Here is a 21,329-nt window from a genome sequence, read left to right on the forward strand (position 1 = left end):
TTTTGAAAGAAAAATGTTTACTGGTACTTTTCTCATTTACATTTCACAATTAAAGCAAAACTCATTCTTATTTAAAAACTTGCCAAGGTTGTTAAATATAAACCTATCTATACCTCCAAATTTTTATACTGTTTTGGTATTTTTTAGCTTTTTCCCCATTACATCAGAAAAAAAAACACAACATGAATGTTAAGATTAACGTAACTCAAGAGTAACTATTAATAAAATGTTACAGAAACAATAATGTTGAGCTCTAATACCATCAAAATCAACGTTATTTTAGAATTTATTCAAATTGGTTTCAAATAATTTTTACCGCTACCCCCTGGTACCCTAATGGGTTACCAGATATAAAAATGTATCATATTATCAATTTTTGAAACCAAATTTTTAGGAACTGTTTAACAATTCATCTTCCAACAACTTCTCGAGGTGTGATAAAAGGATAGGTTAAGCCCTCTTGTTACGTCAAATAGTGTGATGTTAAATTCTAGTCTGCTTTTTTGTACTCTTGGGAGATTCAATCGAGGTGTATGTACGTGAAAAGGTTGTCAAAAATAAATATGATAAAAAAGTCAACATGGAAACTGAAAAAATAAGGCAAGATATTTATTATCTCCCACTGCAAGCTGATATTTTACAGGTGTATAATATAGGCACAATATCAGGGATAACAAAATAAAAAATGTACTGATTAATGAATTTCTAATTAAACACTGAATTCTCCACAAGACTGCAGGACCTCATAAACAAAGGAATTGGCAGAAAATAAAATTAAACTATCACAATAATGTTGGGGTGTAGCGTCTGTCGGGGCGCTGTGCGACCGGTAGATAATGTACTATCGAGACGAACAAGAGAGTCCAGTAGGGGGTCGGGTTCACCGGGGCCTCCAATTCTCCTCAGTGAAAACTCATCATACGCCAGCATCCAATTTATCTCGACAAATAAATCTGTACAAAATATATTAAATATATACTCTGTAATGCTAAAAACTGTAACGCTACCTCATCAATACGTCAATCACGATTATTAAATGATTTAAAAAACACAACTCGTTCACGTGCAAGAACAAACATTAACCTATCGGCGAGCGCTGAGACCTATTTACACATTCAATTTTCAAATCATTCTCTTCAGTCTCTCACGAGAACACCGTCGCTGCATCTACTGTCTTATATCCCGTTGCATTAATTTCATACAATCTGGCGGTCTTACATATCGCATATCGTCCTTTGCTTATAGTCCGTGCATGGCTTTCATAATATACATAGTTTTATTTAATATAGTGCGTGGGGGCAAGGTCCGTTAGTTCCGCTCGGACTCGTCGCAGTCGCGCGAGATGTGCCCCGGCTTGCCGCACACGTAGCAGGTCTTGGTGCCGTCGGGGCAGTTGCGCGAGATGTGGCCGGCCTTGTTACAGTTGTAGCACGTCTGGTTCGAGGAGTCGCGGCCACCCTCGGGGCAGTTCCGCGCGATGTGCCCGGTCTTGTTGCAAGTGTAACACGACGGCTCGTCCGGGCTCTGGGCGCACTCGCGCGCTATGTGCCCCGTGCCGTTACATCTGGAATGCGAAAAATACATATACTCTTAAAACTATACTACGTTAACGTTATATAGCAACGAATACATTAAAATTGACACATTAGCGGTCACCCATTTATCACGTGACGTTTTTAGAAACTTTTTTTTTTGGTGACGCGTGGTGATGAGACTACCCCGTACCGAAAATCATTGTATTTTTTTTGGTACAAATATATATATTGAAACTTTCAGAATATTAATAATTAAATAGTTATCATGTTTGTAATGATAATAATAAAAACAATGATGTTATATGGGGGGGGGGGGAGAAATTTAAATTATATTTGTTAAAATAAAAGATATAGTTTTCTGATCCTATGTAAAGAAATAATTGTTTGTACCAAAAGTTATGAATTTTATTTATTCCTGATGATTTTCAGTTATGCAATTTGACTGTAATGTTATTTATGTCTATCTCAGTTATTTCTGTGAATTCCATTTCTTCAACTGAAATCCATTTATTTTCTTCTTCAATTATCCAACAAGCTTTATAATTGTGAAGTATTATAGGATTGTTTACTGTATCTGTATCTATTTTTAGTTTGTGTAAGTTTCTGTAGAAAGTGTTTTCATTTGTGCTAAACATTATGTTATCGTTTTTTCTTTGCCGTGCCTTTTTGTATCTTTTAAGTCTATGAACTTTTAGTGCTATTTTTTGTTTTAAAGTGTCTAAAAACCCTTCCGGTTTTGTATTGCTATTTTCTTGTTTAGTGTGTGTTTCTTGTTTAACATGCTTAATGATTTTACGAGATCTACTGTTATTGATGTACTGTGTGAGTCATCCACAGTCTGCTCTGAGTTTTTCTATGTCCTTTTCTAATCTTATTTGGCATGGTGGTTTATTACAGTCTTTGGGCCTTGTGCTTCTAATATATTCTGTGACATTATAGTTAAGTTCTTCGGAGATAACTAAGGCTACGCAATACACTATTAATGTACTCATGTATGTCGGTTAGTTTTGTGTCGTGGGAAATAAATCGGAACAGGATATCACGATTAAACATATGGACTAGTTGAATTAGGTGAGAAACTGTATCTAAGTTTCGGTAATTGTGGTCGGACTAGTGGGTCCATTCCCGAATATTGTGTTAGAGCTGTTCTGAATTTATCACAAATTTCTTCTATTTGAGTGTTCGTACCTAGGTTATGGTCTAATACCGTATCAATGTTGTTATCCATCATTATAGTAATAAATTCAGTCTGTGTTCACATATGTGATGACTGAGTGTTATTAGAAAATGTGCATGTTGACTGAGTATTATATGTGAATATGTTTGATGGCGAAGTGTGCCTTGTGTTGGGTTTTGGTTGAGTAGAAGAACATTGAATATCATCGTTTGTTGATACACTATAATTAATATGGATTTGATTTTCTTTCTCTGTTTCTAGTTGTGACTTTATTTCTTATTTAATTATATTTAAAGTTTCCTGATTTAAAATGTTGGTTTTTACTATTGCATTATTATTATTATTAAAGTCAAATTTTATAAAGACGTGTTGTGTAAAATTTTTCCATGAATCACAGTAAATGCGAGGTAGGTGACATAACACTCACGCGTGAGGCACGAGTCGTTAAACGACCACGTGATTGATTGCGAGGTCGGGGTCAAGGTTAGGTATGGAATTAGTTCACGTAGGCGTCTATCGTAAACAAATGTTTGATTAGTTTGTAATTTTCAACATGTAAATTTGTTTATTTTTATCTAATGATAATTACTGTATATGATAATTAAAATGTTTTTGTAATAGTGTAACGTTATACGTACATTATTTGTGCTGCTAAATTAAAATATGCTTAAATTTAATATTTTAAATACGTGAAATGATTTTTCTTTAAAAAAATACCATTAATTTATTATAATTAAATCGCATGAAAATCTACAGTAAATTATAAAACACAATTTTATCATAAATTATTTTTTTTCTACAAACAAATAATATAAATTCATCAACCGGCATTTATATATTCGCGCGGGCAACATTTTATCTTTTCAAAAATTCAAATGAATCTTTTGTCTCGGGTTATAAAAACGGCAGTACTGGTCGCCGCCGCGTCATTCATTTTTGAATTTTGTCTCGAGAAAGTAGTTAACGCACATCACATTTTTTATTACGGTCTCTAATACGGTGTCGAATAATTATATATTTAGGCATCGTAACCGTAATCTCTAAAATTAGTGTGATCCTTGCTTAGCGTTGTCTCGATTGAACAAATATAATTATAGTGGCAGTGTTTATCGCCCCCAAACTGGGTAAGTGGTATTTTTATATCGCCGGCAATTTATGTAGTTTTAATGCAAGTAATCATGCCTAATGTAAAGTCTAATATTTGTATTCAGTAGCATAAATCTCATTTAAATTATATTCTTAGATTTCATCATCTTTTTCAAGTCTACCCTCATTTTTAATATTTTTTTATTATAATTGTATATTTCAATATAAGTTAACCTACTTTTAAAAAATAATTATCTCCGCTTCTGCTTTTATGATTCCACGGCACTACTGCTACAATTTAGGTGCTTTCTTTTATAACGCAGTGCCGTGGATGTTTGCAAATAGTGCTGGAACGCTTATTGTTACACTTTGATGGCGCGTTCCAGGGTTTCGACGTTTGGGTCACCAATTTGGACATTTACATCCAACCCTTTCACCCCAACGACGAGAGTGCTCTCCGCCGGGTTTTGAATTACCCGTTCCTGCCGCCTCCGGTCGATAGTGGAATCTTGCTACGCGACTCCCGGGATTATCACCTGCACGGCGAGACAGGAGAGTACCTGAGCCGAACTGCATTTGGAGCTTGTGTGAATTAGTGCTCGACCCCGCCCATATACATTTTTTTATCTACCTCACCGGGTTAATTAATATAATAATTTTTTTTTTAATTCATGGTACCCTGGTTTTATTACGTCTGTTACGTCCGACCTGGAGTATATTGAAAACGAGTGGAAGCGTGATCTCAGGTACGAACGGGACGAACAATTGTCTGCAGTACGCAGAGCTAACACTCAATGTCTTAAGTAAAAATCCTACCTTAGTTTCACTGAATACTGTTCGGTGAAGCCTCGCCAGGTATAACTTAATTAACATCAAACTATAATTGGCCAATCATTACGTCTAATGCTAATCAATTATACTTAACTGAAGTGGCGGGCTGAAGCAGGAACCAGCAATCAAAATGGCCGTTGTTCGGCGTAGTTCACTCACGTTTTTCACAATAATTCAACAAGGAATACAAGGAATACAATTTGCTATTAACAATTAAATTACTTCAAACAACAAAGGATGGTTCGATCAACAAAGGCTATAATTTTTCGCGAGAACGAACAAGTACAAACAAAAGCGTAACTTTTATACGGAGACCGGAAAAACGATGCAAACTTTAAATTCAAAGGTGACGAATGACAGCTCATAGATAAAAACCATTTCGTAAACTATACTAACTGTCATAGATAATATAATAGTTTAGTGTTGCTACATTTGGTTCATAACATCTACCCGCCTCGGCCAGGACTACCTGGCCGCTAATCAATTGGCAGTCGTGACAAGGTTGATACCGCTCTCTTCAGAACAGAACCGTCCACCCGAACCTCAGCAAAACGGGGCACTCCATCTGCTCCAAAGACGAGGTTAAGAATGCGCCCTCTGCGCCAACACAGTGGCGGTGAGTTAGCGTCCTTAACCAGAACGAGGTCACCAACATGCGGTGGATCAGTCTTGTCAGTCCACTTAACGCGCTGCTGGAGAATATGCAAATATTCCAAATTCCAACGTTTCCAAAAGCTCTGAGTGAGTTGTTGGATCAATTCAAACCGCGAGAGACGATTGAGTTTCACATCAACATAGGGGTATTCCGGCAGGGCGTTCAGCGGCCGTCCAATCAAAAAATGGCCCGGTGTGAGGGCTTCCAAATCGTTAGGGTCTGAAGAGATCGGGCACAACGGGCGTGAATTCAACATGGCTTCAATTTTGCAAAACACAGTTGCGAGCTCCTCAAATGTTAATACGGACTCGCCAATTACTCGTCGCAAATGTGTTTTGGCAACCTTTACAACACTTTCAAAAATTCCTCCCCAGTGGGGGCATGACGCGGGACTGAACTTCCAAGTTATTCTGCGACTAGCTAGTCTAGACGCAATCTCAGTCTCATTAGACGCCAAAAATTCATATATCTCTTTTAAATAGTTATTTGTGCCTTTGAAGTTGGTGCCGCAATCCGACCGAATCAAGGACGGTAGTCCTCGTCGTGACACGAATCTATCTAACGTCGCAACAAAGGCCTCTGTCGAGAGGGCTGAGACTAGTTCTAAGTGTACCGCCTTGGTGGACAGGCAAACAAAGACGCACAGGTAGGACTTGACCGTTTTACTGTTCCTGAGGGTCGAGGTCTTAACCGAAAAGGGACCTGCAAAGTCCGTCCCAACTCCAGCAAAGGGCCTTGTCTCTGTGACCCGATCCGACGGCAGGTCACCCATGATAGGCTGCATGGTAGAGGCCTTGAGTCTATAACAAGACATGCAGCGAAAGACCACACTACGGATCGTCCTTCGGGCCGATAAAATCCAAAATTCTCGTTGTAAAATGGCCAATAAGGCATTACAGCCGGCGTGGGAGTTCTTGATGTGACGATCAGTCACCAACAAACTCACTAAGTGGCCACTTTTGGGCAACAGGAGGGGATGACGAGCTCCATACGGGAGGTTTGCGTTCCTTAGACGTCCTCCGACTCGCAAAAGACCCGCACTGTCCAAAAAGGGGTTCAGTTTGCAAATGGCTCCAGACAGCTTACATTTGCCTTTTCTCAAAATATCAATCTCATTTTCAAAGTTCTCTTCTTGCACAGAACGAACCCAATGAAGAAGAGCATCCTGGAGCTCTTGTGGCGATAAGAACGCCTCCAAGCATTTGTTCTGTGGGTGTCTACAATTTCTGGTGAAGCGCTTGATCCAAGCGGTGACCCCCAGTAATTTGTCTAATGAGCTGTAGCGATTCATTAGGAAATCTGGGTCGAACGGATGGTCCCGCCGTTCAATCGCAAGGGTTCGCAACCCAGGCAATGTGACAGTATCCAAGGCCGGTGTTCGCGGCCAATTAGATTCTGACCTGGTCAACCACTCAGGTCCCCACCACAGGGAGTGCTCAACCAAAAAGGGGGCCATACATCCCCGTGATGCGCAATCAGCAGGGTTGACTTCGCCAGGCACATGCCTCCAGATTAACGGGGTTTCCGATTTCTGGATCTGAGAGACCCGATTTGCAACAAACACCTCTAAGGTGTGGACTGACGTCTTCAGCCAACACAGAACAATTTGACTGTCAGTCCATGCATAGACCGTGGCAATGTTAACTGACGGGCATAACGTTGACATGACGTGATTCAAGAGGCGAGCAAGAAGGGCCGCCCCCGACAACTCTAACTTAGGAATTGTCAAGGCGGTTCGAAGAGGCGCAACCTTGCTCTTCGCCATGACCAATGACACCTTCACCTGACCATCCATGGTCACGGTGCGTAAATATACGGCTGCTGCGTACCCACGTTCCGAAGCGTCCGAAAACCCATGAAGGGACGCTGTATGCTTCCCTGGTGGAAGCATAGCACGGGGCAACGATATCATATTGATAGCAGGCAATGAGGAAGCAAACAGGAGCCAGTCCTTCAAAATAGCTTCGCGGAGTGGCTCGTCCCATCCAAGACCTGCAGTCCAAAGTCTCTGCAGGAAGCATTTGGCCCAGAATATGACTGGGCATATCCAACCATTGGGATCAAACGTTCTCGCGACAGTCGACAGAACCAGCCGTTTCGTCCAAGTGCGAGGCGAATCCAAATCGACGTTGAACGTGAAGATGTCCTGGACTGGTCTGTACTGTATTCCAAGGACTGTCATCATGGTAGGATTGTCACGGTTCTCAAATAGGTGAGGATCCTGCTGGTAGTCATCAGGTAGCCCATCCAAGAGCGCAGGTAAGTTGGAGATCCATTTACGCAATTCATATCCTGCGGAGGCTAGGATGCCAATCAATTCGTCACGCAAAAGGAGAGCCTCTCTCTCCGTGGACGCACCAGTGCATATGTCATCAACATATAGGTCCTCCTTCAAAATGGCGGCTGCGCGAGGAAACGACATACGCTCTCGATCTGCGAGCTCCCAAAGCGAACGTATGGCCAAAAAGGGGCTAGACCGCAGCCCGTATGTGTTCGTGTTGAGTTCGTAGACAAGTGTGGGATCTTGCGGGTTTTCCCGCCACAATATCAGCTGGTATCGACGATCATCAGGGTGGATTACCGTTTGCCTGAACATCATCTTGATGTCAGCTACGAAAACGAATTGGTGACGCCGAAACCGCGTGATGACGTCACAAAGGTCCTTAAGCAATTTGGGACCAGAATGAAGACACTGGTTCAAGGACACTCCCGATGTGGTCTGCGCAGAACCATCAAATACTGTGCGCAGCTTGCCACTTGACGGCTTTATCACAGCATGATGCGGGAGGAAAAAATGCTCCGTCGAGCGCCAGTCAAGTTTTGACACAGACATGTGTCCCAAATCTTCATACTCCCGCATGAAGTCAATATACTTCTCTTTGAGTAGCGGGTCCCTGCTCATGCGGCGTTCCATTGCCAACAAACGCTTCTCTGCAGTAGGCCGCGAGTCGCCAAGGGGCGGTCGTACGGCAAGAAATGGCAATCTTGTCATGGTCCGGCCAGAACGAAGATAACTGGTGTTGCTCTTGTAGAACCGTTCACACTCCTCGTGTTCCGGATCAGAGCGGGGTGCTTGTGGTGGCTCTTCCACTTCCCAAAATCTCTGCACGGCGTCAGAGAGGGCGGAGCCCACCATCAAAGCCGTTCCAGGTTCAGCAGGAGGGGGAGCCCTCAATACAGGCCCCATCAATGCGAACCCAAATATGGTCCGGAGGGCTACTAAGCCACCTGGCTGCAAAACACGATCCTTACCGAGTAATATTTTGCCCAGTACATCGGCGCCAAGCAACAAATCGACCGTGCCAGGTAGGTCGAATTTAGGGTCAGCCAAGTCCAAATCGGCGGTCAATTTTACCGCATCCGCAGACAACCGAACTTGCGGGTGACTGCCCAAGATGTTCTCCATCACAATGGCCGACGATCTCAGCGTCGGGCGTGGAGAATTTGAAGGCGAGAACTCAAACGAAACGTGGCCCTCAACCGTGGTTACAGGGGCGTTCCCGACACCTCTTATTACATCTGAATACTTTTTAATATTCAGGCCAGTCTGCCCCACCAACCAAGACGAGGCTATGCACCCTTGTGAGCCTGTGTCCAATATTGCTCGGACTACAACCGAGGCGCCCGTCCGTCCCCAGACCCGGACATAGGCCGTGGGCAAGAGGACGGTCTCAAAAGGGGGTGGTGCATAGCGGGGGCAGACGCCAACATCCTAATGTTGGCGTGGCGGCGATCTATCGCCGCTGTCCCGGGACGGCACGTCAAAACGAGGGAGTGGTTTAAACTCGCCCTCCTCTCGATGGCGACTGCCACGAGCCATAGTCGGCGGTTCGTAGCGCCGGGAGCGTCCGTACTGAGGGTTGCGCGGCTTCAAACGGGGACGCTCCGCCAGAGGGGGGGACGGCAATCGTACCGGACGTGCGTCACGGTAATCGTGGTAAATGACTGGAGGTGACCGTGATTGGTCACGAGGGTGCGGTGAGGGCGAACGGGGCACAAAGGTGCGGGATTGAACCCGAGGCCCCCTTCCATACCCGCCCGTGGGGCTGCGCGCCGAATCATGTCGGCGATCCACAGCAGCACAATCTGCGTGGCGGGGGGGAGGTGAGCCGGACTCCAAATTGCGGGACTGAGCCCGGTGTCCGCTCTCATACCCGCCCGAAGGCGACCCCGGGTGGTCGCGGCGGCCATTTGCGTTGGCGCACAGCACCTTTAAATGTTGCCCTCCACAAACAGGACACGGGTGCATGTCGGGGCAAGCGCGCTGAAAGTGGTCCCCCAGGCAGGAGAAACACCAGCCTCGGGCCTTAGCAATCCGCCTACGAGAGGCCACATGCAACGCTACAAAGTCCGGGCACTGCATCGTTCGGTGCCCCCGGGACTTACAGAACCGGCAGACCGGTCGCGCAGCCTGCGCGACTGCAAAGCGGGGGGACGCCCTTCCCTTTGGCGCCATTTGAGCAGTGCGCCGTTTGTTGGTGGGTCCGGAGCTTGATAGTCCCACCGGCGCATCCATAACGTCGCCCATGCGACACTCATTCTCCAGGAACGCCAACAATTGCTCATAACTAGGGAGAGGAGATGCCTCATCCCTAGTGTGCGCCTGTTCAAAACGTGCTCTCAGGGACACCGGCAACCGCTTGAGCATAATACGCACCAACCAGTATGACGACTGGTCAACCGGCAGGCCCAAGCGGCTAAGAGCATTGGTAGCTGCAACGAGGGGGTTAAGCATCTTGGTCCTCAACTGGGCGGTATTACTCACGACAGGAATGTCCATTATCTGGTCGATATGAGCATCGGCCAGACAGCGCTGGTTTTGGTAGCGCTTGGTGAGTAATGACCGCGCGACCGCATAGCTCCCTTCACAAATCGGGAGGTGCTGCACCAATTCTCTTGCCTCTCCATCCAGCACTGAGAGCAGGTAGGCCAGCTTTTGGGACAGGCTCAAATCCTCCCTAGAGTCCACAAGGCTTTCGAACAGGCCGATGAAACCCATCCACGCGTCGAGTCGACCATCGAAATGGGGGAGATCCAGGTTAGGCAGTCGGGTCAAAAGGCCCACGGGAGTCTTCAAAGAGGCCCTTGTAGGCGGTACTCCGGCGCGCGAGGCTAAGATCTCCCGGGCGCGTTGGGAGATTTCATCGGCGAGGCCCAAAATTTGGACGTAGTCCTCGTGGACTTGCTCCCGTCGCTCCTTCGGAAGCGACTCCATTGGCACATCGTCAAGGTGCAGAAGGAGGCGCTGGTACAGAGTCTCGACCTGTTCAAGTCGAGCTGGGCATTTCTCGTACCTGTCTATTAAGGCCTCCGTGCGGTCTTCCCTATTCACCAAGGCGACCGCTGAACTGAACCATCTCAGTTGAGCTGTGATTCCTGAACAAGATTCACGGACCATGGTGACCGCGGTCGAAGTCATCTTCAAAGGCACAGATATAACAACAGTAACAACAAACAATAATCAAATTAATTCCAATGAAACAACTGCTATCACTGAATTGAAATCAAGTATCAAATCTTAAATAACTTCAGTAATAATACAAGAAAAAATTAAAACAAGTTTTTTAATCTAATATTTCAACAAACTAGATTCAAAGCAATAACACAATTTACTCAACAAATTAATGAATTTACTGATAAATACCCATTTAAACAGCTATTTCTAATCTTATACTAACAAACAAGAGTATTTATAAGAAATTAACCTTCAATAAAGCATAAGACAACAGCTGTTATTAACTCAAATCCAAATATTAGACCTTAAGTATCTAAATATAATATTTTAATAAAGAAAGAATTAAACAAATTGTGACCTAACTTATTCATACAATATGATAAACTGAGCAACAATAAGTTAACCACGCTCTGCTACCAAAACTTGTTACGTCCGACCTGGAGTATATTGAAAACGAGTGGAAGCGTGATCTCAGGTACGAACGGGACGAACAATTGTCTGCAGTACGCAGAGCTAACACTCAATGTCTTAAGTAAAAATCCTACCTTAGTTTCACTGAATACTGTTCGGTGAAGCCTCGCCAGGTATAACTTAATTAACATCAAACTATAATTGGCCAATCATTACGTCTAATGCTAATCAATTATACTTAACTGAAGTGGCGGGCTGAAGCAGGAACCAGCAATCAAAATGGCCGTTGTTCGGCGTAGTTCACTCACGTTTTTCACAATAATTCAACAAGGAATACAAGGAATACAATTTGCTATTAACAATTAAATTACTTCAAACAACAAAGGATGGTTCGATCAACAAAGGCTATAATTTTTCGCGAGAACGAACAAGTACAAACAAAAGCGTAACTTTTATACGGAGACCGGAAAAACGATGCAAACTTTAAATTCAAAGGTGACGAATGACAGCTCATAGATAAAAACCATTTCGTAAACTATACTAACTGTCATAGATAATATAATAGTTTAGTGTTGCTACATTTGGTTCATAACAACGTCCTTAATAGACCAGGGGAATCGTGACAATAGTCAGAAGGAACGTACAGTATACACAATTTGTGACAATTTTCAATATATTTGATAGTTGTATTTTTTTTAACACACATACGGTTGTTTCTTTTTTTTTAGCCTGGGGAAAATCCTCATGGACACCCTCCGGCGCGGGGGCACCAGAGGGGATTCAGACTCCTACTGAATAAAAACCGCCATGTGAGTCCACCTAGGCGCCTATGTGGCGGGGTCGCGGGGACGCTGTAGCATGCTTCCGCAAACGGTCGTCTGTTCCTGAGCTAATTAACTTGATGCTTTTGTTATGCTAACGGCCGACTTATAGCTATATATTTTTAGATAAACGTATATATAAATAAATATAATTACACCTAGACTCAGGCGGGAATCAAACACACCCCCTGGAAGAGAAAGCTTTCAATACAAACTGCGTCAAAGGGCTAGTTCTACATGTTTTTTTAAGACAAAATCAAAGAATTCTAAAAGCATTAACCATTACTTTACTGATAAATCTAAAGATATATGCATTTACATTATTGACTAGCTGTGCCCACGACTTCGTCCGCGTGGAATAGTAGCATTGGATAGTATTTTTGGAGATATCTTTTGGTTTATTTTGGATTACAAACACCGTCGTTTGGGTTATTACATGTCCTACGTGATTTTTAAATTGGCATAACCTTTTAATTTATGAACCGATTGACATGAAACAAAAACTAAATGTTAAGTGAAGCTTACCACAATATATTAGTGAAAACCGCATCTAAATCGGATAAGCCGTTTCTGAGATTAGGATGCACAAACATATTACATTTATATGTTTATTATATGTATTGATTTGACTTTGTAGTTTAGCTGATAATATCACATAAAAGGTCGTTAGCTTCCTTTTTTATCAGTTGGCCTTTTTGTGTAATCCATATTACACCATAGATATAGTAAAAAAAAGTAGATAATGCGCGGCCTTTGTTGTTAGTGAAGCCACAAAACTCGGCTCCTTCAAGTAAATACACGCGCTCACGCACACATATGCATCAAACTACGCTCATTTTCGTTAGTATGTCACGAGACTTCATACAGTAACTTTGCTTATAAAATGCCGTCTTGTGTGATTAAATGGTGCAAAAACAATACCAAAGTAAACAAAAAATCTGAAGGAATATCGTTTCACACGTAAGTACATATAAAACTTTAAATTTATTGTTATTCCAAAATAATATTGAGGTTATTCGGAACTTATAATTTCAATGTCACGAAATGACGTACCACGGGAGTGTTGCCAGTAGTTCTTTTTTTCAATACCCCAAAATGTGGGTAAGTAAATTGTACGCAATCAGAAAAATAATTAAGTAAAAAGTAGACATAATTATTGTTTTTTTTCTCGTGTTATTTTATGTTACATAAATTGAAAATAAAAAAATCAAAATATATTTATGAATTATTAACTCGTTTGTTTTATGTTTTAACTTTTTACAATTTTTGAGTAAACTAGGTACCCATATTTTACTATCAAATTTCATGGTTTTAGGTTTCCAACGAATATTTTAATAAGAGGTGAATGGGTAGCGGCTGTAAGACTGAGAAAATGACCACGATTATGCTGGCCATGCGCATAAAGTCAATTTAATACGATTAGTGATTGAAAAATATTTGAACATAAGACTACATCATATTAGTAAAATGCAAACAATGACGATGACTCTGAGTTCTAAGCGACAAAAATTTAAAAAACTTATACAACATAAAGGATTCTAGGTTTAAGAAAAATAGTTAAAAAAAAACCGACTGCAAACTGAAAACAAATAAACAGAGGGGATAGAAAGTGTCCATTCATACGATTATCTTACGAATATATTTTTTTATTATTCTACCGATTTTTTGTTTTATTTTTAGTAAATTTATTTAAAACTATAAACATGTTTTTATTTTCACATACCCATTTTACCTATATTAAATTAATTGTTTAATAAAAATTTTAGGGACTTTTTTTAAAAGGTGTCAACACTTCACTCACTCACACATCTTTAAAAAAGTGGCTTCAGTTTTCTGTTCTAGGTGCGTTATCTACCTTTTTTTACTTGATCTATGTATTACACAAAGTTCTACAACCTGAACAGTTTTATATTTTAAAATCTGATGTACAAATTTTGTAAAAATTGGTTTTTATATATCACATATACAAATATCTACGATTCAGCCTGTAACACCCACTGCTGGTTATAGGCCTCTTTTTCCATGTAGAAGGAAAGTTAGGGGACTTGAGATGTGCTTAGTCGCTCTGTTTTGTGGACTCGAGTCGGTTTACACGGTATTCGAATCATGACTCGAGTCCGCGCTTCAAACCTAGTACTCGAATCATAGTCCAAGACTCGAGTCCGATTTTAAAACAAAAAATATCAGGAAAAATAAAAACATCCCGCATACCGGTCGTTGCAGGCTTTTCTATCTAAAATCGGATTTGAATTCGTTGATCAAATCGTCTCTGATTCGAATCCTGAACTCGGATTCGAATTGTCTATATGAGTTTGAACTCATGTCTAGCGTACTCGAGTCAAAATATATTGTAACTCGAGTATGAGAGTCCAACGCAGGAATCGAGTTTGACTCCAGTCAAGCCGTACTCAGCACATCGAATTAGGGATCACTATCAGGTATAAAAACCGGGACCGACAGCTTAACGTACCCCGAGGCACGGTGGGGACTCACAAGGACAGATATTCAAACTGTTTCGCCAAAATTAAAAAGAAACTACTCTTAAAGTTACAATTGTGAATAGAAATGTCTCATAAGTATAGTGAAATCCGGAATAAAGAAAATTAATCTATCAAAAACTTTTATCAGTTGCATACTCTCATCCGTCAAATAGCGATATCTACAACTGATGAAACAGGCTCTCAGCAATTATTTTTCTGCTGTGCTTGGTTGTCAACATTTTGGCATCGCATAAAATTATCATCAAAACCTGCACGAAATTGAATGATGTTGTGGCGACATCTATCGCGCGAAATACGAACGACTACAAACGAAGTAATTAGAGACGTATGCTACATCGCGCTATCAGAGTTTTCAAAGTGAATAAGTATATATACAAGATCCCGACAACAACCGTCGGGGGCCAGTAGCCCGCCAGACACAACAACCGTCTGGTCGGAGGATCCTCCCTTTTCCTCATACACTTCCAAACTGTACCAACAGTCATGATACTGTAGATGCAATTTATAATACCAGCTCAGTGGTCGAAATTCGACCATAATTTAACCACTGACTATCAATACACTAGAGTATATGTGCGTGTGTCAAATATATGGGTGTGTAATGTTTTTTTTTTTATTACTATTATTGATTTAATGTATTTTTATGCAGTTTAAAAAAAAATATTCATACTCCTGCGTCCGCGCAATTTTCGTAAAAAGGGATACAAAGTTTTTGCTTCACGTATTAATATAGAGAAGATAATTTCATTCACCTGTAGCAACGGTCAGCTTCTTCCTTGCAGTCACGCGCGAAGTGGCCGGTGCGGTTGCACTTGAAGCACTTTTCGCGCTGACGGTTGAACCCAGAGTCGCGCGCACCAACGCCGCCCTGCGTGCACTCGCGGGCGAAGTGCCCTGTTCTGTTGCACTTGTAACATACGCTTGAACTCATAGCTGTGGACAGTGACGTACCAAATATAGCCTATATTTTAAGTAATAAATAATAATAATAAAAAAGATCAGTTAGATGTGTTGCTTAGTTGCTTGCAAGCTTTAAACATTTCTAAGTTTCGTAGACGATTTGTGGAACGTTTTTAGGAAACGAAAAATTAAGAAAATCACGAAATAAATTTATAAATTTCTAGAAACGTTATCAATATATTCAGGACATATCTTCATCTCTACCCCTAGAGAGTTTTGAACGGAAGAGAACTCTGCAGCCATAAGGCCGCTCTTGGTACCTTACGATACTTTTTTATAATATGTAAGTTTTGTAATACTTCTGTTTTTTGTGTACAAAAGTGTTTTATCATTACTTCAACACGTGTTTAACAGTTAGCAAGATCAGACGTCTGTCCAGTTAATTAGTATAATATATGTATAAATGTCTATTTAACGCGCCCCGAAAACAACATCCAGTTATTCATATAACTATAGTAACCACAATCTTAACGCTATTTCAATCTCAGTGACAACGAGAATATAAAATAATACCGATTCATAAAAATGTAAATTCCATTACCTACTAAAAACGTGCAAACGTCACTCACAAAACATTTTTAAGGTCACGAGTAGTAACAGAAAGCTACTGTAACGGTCAACGGCCTCAGGTGGCGTCCCTTTCCTCAGCGCCACCACGCCCATTAGAGCGACGGGGCTAAACGTTTGCAATATCACTGAGTGACGTCGCCCGAGCTGATAAACTGCGCACACGACAAGATCACGGCAAATTACGTACGTTCAGATTGGGGCCAATCAATGTGTTAGCCTGTTTATTGTAAACATCGCTCAATACACGTTCTATCATCACTTCGTTAATTTCATTTTTCCTTAACATGCTAGTGACTAGTACTCAAATAACTTTGATTTAAGACTTTGTTTGTTCAATGTTTATACTTGTCAATACTTTTTCTTGATACATTTTGATTGATCGAATAATTGTTTCAGCCTGTAAGGTAGCTGGGAAAGGCCTCTTTCTCCATGTAGGAGACTGCTCCACTGAGGGTAGTCACCTACCCTTACTATGAATAATAATCACTATCATAATATATCTATGATAACAACCACGCTTAACATGCTCTCGGAAGCAAATTAATGGAAATCATGTCAGTATCACTATTTAAAAACATTAAAATGTAGATTTAAATAACTTATTGATATATTTGTCTGCCCTATAGAGGAATATTAAGAAACATTTAAACGTACATGCATATTATATGTTCAAATTACACGTTATTGCTTTATTGATCCTGATGGATATTGCCACAACAATCTAAAGTAAACAGTTCAGTCCTCCTTACTACATACGCAATATCATTTAGAATGACAAAATGTAAATGAAAGCAGTTTAAAACTTTACATTGAGAGTGCAATCGAAGTAACTTCGATTGCTATTTACTGTCATCAACTGTGTTATTACAATCATTTAGTAAATCATAATTGTCAGCAAAACAATAGTATCGCTTGTAATGGGTTTCAATGTCAAATTCTAAGCAAATTTATTTTATTTTCAATAAATTCTTATGAAGATTATCAACTTAACAATCTATTTCATCATTTTTATTACTCCAAAAAATAAGTTACAATTATTTATATAAGTATTGATTTAATATCAATCAAAGCCCCTGACACATCACAAGTTTAGGATGCTTCTGGTTTTGGAGTTGTTTTATAAGTGATGGTAGCCGCTTACCATCAGGTGAGCCATACGCATTTCCCATGCATTTGAAATAAGATAAGCTTATTGCGACTCGCGTAACAAATTTTGACAGATTATTTAGAGTGACGCCGCGTTGGCGCAACGGACACAACACTGGTATGTGGCTGTTGCACTGGCGGTTGCGTGTTCGATCGCCGCAACTGACAAACATTTAAATTGGCAATACAGATGTTTACCGTGGTATAGGTGTTTATGCAGTCCTTATGGGTCTCCCCACCGTGCCTCGGAGAGCAAGTTAAGCCGTCGGTCCCGGTTGTTATCATGTACACATGATAGCGATCGTTACTCATAGTAGGGAATATATCCGTCCGCATTGGAGCAGAAAAATGTTCTTATCTTAAAAATAATCAGATGTACAATGATATACGACATGACTGTTTGTTTTTAATAAAAAAAAATCAATTTCAATTTAAAATCTTGCGTGTACATGAGAAAACAATAAACTTGGAAAATTTTATAAATTAATTTTTTTAACCGACTTCCAAAAAAGGAGGAGGTTCTCAATTCGACTGTATTTTTTTTTATGTATGTTACATCAGAACTTTTGCCCGTGTGGACCGATTTCGACAAATTTTGTTTTAATTGAAAGGTGATGTGTGCCAATTGGTCCCATTTAAATTTATTTGAGATCTAAAAACTACTTTTCGAGTTATATCTAATAATGCGTTTTTACTTGACGCTTTTTTCGTCGACCTACGTTGTATTATACCGCATAACTTTTTACTGGGTGTACCGATTTTGATAATTTTTTTTTGTTGAAAAGGGGATATCCCTAGTTTGGTACCGTGATAAGGAAACCAGGATCTGATGATAGGATCCCAGAGGAATCGAGGGAAACTCTCGAAAATCCGTAATAACTTTTTACTGGGTGTACCGATTTTGATAATTTTTAATTTTATCGAAAGCGGATGTTTATCATGTGGTCACATATAAATTTTATCGAGATCTGATAACTACTTTTTGACTAATCTTTGATAACGCGTAGTTGCTTGATTATTTTTTCGTCGATCTACGTTGTATTACTTGTCGATGTAATTGAAGTCGGTTTTTTTTCGTTTGCGAGCAAACACAATTATTTGAAAACTGATAGATAGTCTCTAGGTCTAAATATTTATATCTACTAAACGCTCTTACTCCTAAATTTGTCATACTTACAAGTCATTTGAGATTTTGTTTGTCTAGTCTCGGAAAATCTGTCTGGTTTCAGTTTGTACTACTTCCACAAATTTAAAGTTACTACCTTAGTTTTTACCTACGTATGAATATAAAAATTTAATGACTAAAGAGCTCTCATCAATAAAATAAACTAAAATCTTCAACTTCTAGGTTCACTTACACTGCATTCTTTACCAGACGTTTTTTTATTAGTAGCGAGTTTGGTAAAAATTTTGTCACGTGTCATACCCGATTAATCACTATAGAAATGAAAAAGTACAAGCTACTTCAAAAAACAATCATTAGAGTATAAAAAAAGTCTAAAATTAAGTATCAAGCAAAAAGTTAGTCAAACACTTGCTTAATGACTTCCAACTAAATACCTATTCTATTAAGCAGAATCGACATGATATGACATGGCATGATGAAAAAATTAATTTAGAAGTTCTTACATGTACAAGTATATACAAATAATTCAGAATTACAAAGTATTAAAAACAACAATTTAATATTTACTATGATAATATAAAAGTCAAAAATACTTCTTGTATCTAGTTGGTTGTTACAATTTTCTTTATTAGCTTTCTACAAATGCTATTATTCGTGTCAGTGGAACATTTTGAAAGTTCGCTTTAGAAATAATATAGTGAAAGCATAGAACATTGTGTTAAATAAAAAACAAAATAAAAATAAACTGGCCCATGTAAAAAAAAAAAAAACTGATTGAAATTTGTGATATTTGAATTTAAAACAAAATTAGAATCAAAATCATTATTAAAATTTACTTAAATATAAGTTGTCAAAGATATGTAAATTTAAAGTTGTGCATATTAGAAAATGCTTTAAACACAAGTTTCTCTGAATGAATGAATAACATTAATGAAAAAAAATTATGCAATAAAAAAATTCTTATCATAATTGGAAAGTTGATTACATAGTAATTATGTCATTTTGTGTCGGACGCAGACATTGCATTCAACTAACTACATAATTACTCATGCAACACATGTACACATGTATCACATACATCAGTGATAACTTCTGAGAATAATGATTATTGAAAATTTTTAACAAAAAGGTTTTTAAATTTAATATTCTTTCATCATAGACAATTTTTTTTTTTTTTTTTTTTGATGAAGTTGTTCTTTGTTATTGGATATGACCATGAGCTTAAATACAAGCTATTCCTTATTTCCTCAGATATTGTTCTTACTGTAAGGGCTGAAAAGGGGACTGTACAGGTAAAAGTTATTGTGTGTATGTATACAAAGGGACAACAAAATGGACAATTGTTTTAAGTGTAATTTTAAGACCATTGTAAGAAAATGTAGAAACAGATGGCATATTTCTATTATTTTTTCAACAATAGCATTGGCAAACATGCTTTTAAAGTCGGCATGGAATGAAATTTATAGGTTATTTTGTGGAGGAACTTTAATGATTATAACTATGAGTTAAATTAAAATAATGGTATTTTTTATATTTCACATTTATAATACATTAAATTTATCTTAATTGTGTGTTAAAACCAATTATGTTCACACAAAATATATTAACAAGATGTTGTCAGATATACAATTTGGCATATTTTTTAATGGACACAAATGAGTTTAAATAACATTGTGCTTGTAAATTTACATCATTTTATAATCATTTGAATCAATATAACACAATGTAAATCAATTAGTACTTAGAATATCTTTTATTTGAACATAATTTGACAAGGTTATTTGATCATACCAACTGGCAATTTGTGAGAAATAGATTAAATAGAATGGTTTATACATAAGACACGTAGAGAAATACACATTATATTATAATTACTAATACTTTCCCACAAAGCGTTTATGACACTTAGATGCGTCATGTGTAAAAAAAAAAGAAAAGTTGATTACATGGCACTGCTTACGTTCAAGTAAATATAATACTTTGATGGTATATAAACACGATTTGAAACAAAAATACCGCATAAAAACCTTAATATCGTGAAAATATGACATGCATGTGCAATTCACCTCAATTTCTAAACAGCTTTCTGTATCGATGAAGCTACTATAGTGCTGTCAATGCAACCACGTTCAATTAACAACCTAACATATATCGTTGAATTAAAAACAAATATAACAAAACGAATATATGATCGAAGTATCTTTTGTGAATGAATTTTGTAATTGTAACGATAAAACACTTATTGAATGTAAGTACGCGGTTTTATAGTCAAACCACGTGTAGAATACCGGTAGCGCGGGTTTTACATTAAGATGATTAATTTTACACTCACCTGTTTGATGTGAAACTTCTTAAACACTTATTTCACTATAATAGAGACCGTCAACCGATCGAAAAGTTGGATAGTTTTACAAATTAGTCGTAATTTATGACGCTATGTTTGCAAGGAAGCCAGCCACCATCACTACGAATTCGTAAAAGACATTATGACCATAGACACAATAATAAAAAAAGTGTTCATGCTTTGTTAGTAAAATTGCCATTTTAAAAAACATTAATGTAAAGATTCCATTCAAGATACGATTCTTCTTTATATTTTTAGATAATTTTGTTTTTATGTTTTAATTATAAATTATGTAAATGATTTAAATAATAATAAAACTATATCAGAGAAAGAGCTGTGTTGACCTTTCACTTTGTTCAAATGACCTGTCTACCGTCCTCCAATTGGCAATTACTAGACAGCACATATTGAAGTGATCATTTCCCCATTGAAATTGTACATCCATCTAGATACACACCACAATATGATTTACCACCTTTGTAAAATACCGAGTCTCGAGTGCCAAACGGGACTTGTATAAAAATATTTTAGAAGAAAGGGCCAAATCTTTTCCCGATGTTAACATGGTCAATCTAGACACATGTTATAAACAACTCACAAAATCCATATCTGACGCCGCTAAAAAATCTGTAACCTGTTGTAAACCTGGTAGAGTACCGAAAAGCGGTAACCAAGTCTAAATTATTATTCCCTAAAAAGAAAATTGTGAGG

At 38.9% G+C, this 21,329-nt stretch overlaps 1 protein-coding gene and 1 long non-coding RNA gene across 4 annotated transcripts; one reads left to right on the top strand and one right to left on the bottom strand.

The window, feature by feature from the left end:
• Positions 1-583: 583 nt before the first annotated feature.
• On the bottom strand, positions 584-20,783 carry LOC123661757 (CCHC-type zinc finger nucleic acid binding protein). Of its 3 annotated transcripts, none has more exons than XM_045596697.1 (3): positions 20,607-20,783; positions 15,225-15,405; positions 584-1,564 (listed from the first exon to the last, which is right to left on the bottom strand). In XM_045596697.1, the coding sequence occupies exons 2-3, from the start codon at positions 15,401-15,403 to the stop codon at positions 1,309-1,311; spliced, it is 435 nt and encodes a 144-aa protein (XP_045452653.1). In that variant the 5' UTR covers positions 15,404-15,405; positions 20,607-20,783; the 3' UTR covers positions 584-1,308. The 3 variants fall into 3 exon arrangements, with proteins under 3 accessions (XP_045452653.1, XP_045452654.1, XP_045452655.1); XM_045596698.1 differs by lacking the exon at positions 20,607-20,783 and adding an exon at positions 20,341-20,412; XM_045596699.1 differs by lacking the exon at positions 20,607-20,783 and adding an exon at positions 15,974-16,053.
• On the top strand, positions 15,616-16,260 carry LOC123661758. Its single transcript, XR_006744397.1, has 2 exons — positions 15,616-15,715; positions 16,016-16,260. It is a non-coding gene; the product is annotated as an uncharacterized LOC123661758 (long non-coding RNA).
• Positions 20,784-21,329: the final 546 nt, after the last annotated feature.

This window comes from Melitaea cinxia, chromosome 17 (assembly GCF_905220565.1).
Source record: "Melitaea cinxia chromosome 17, ilMelCinx1.1, whole genome shotgun sequence".
NCBI lineage: Eukaryota > Metazoa > Arthropoda > Insecta > Lepidoptera > Nymphalidae > Melitaea > Melitaea cinxia.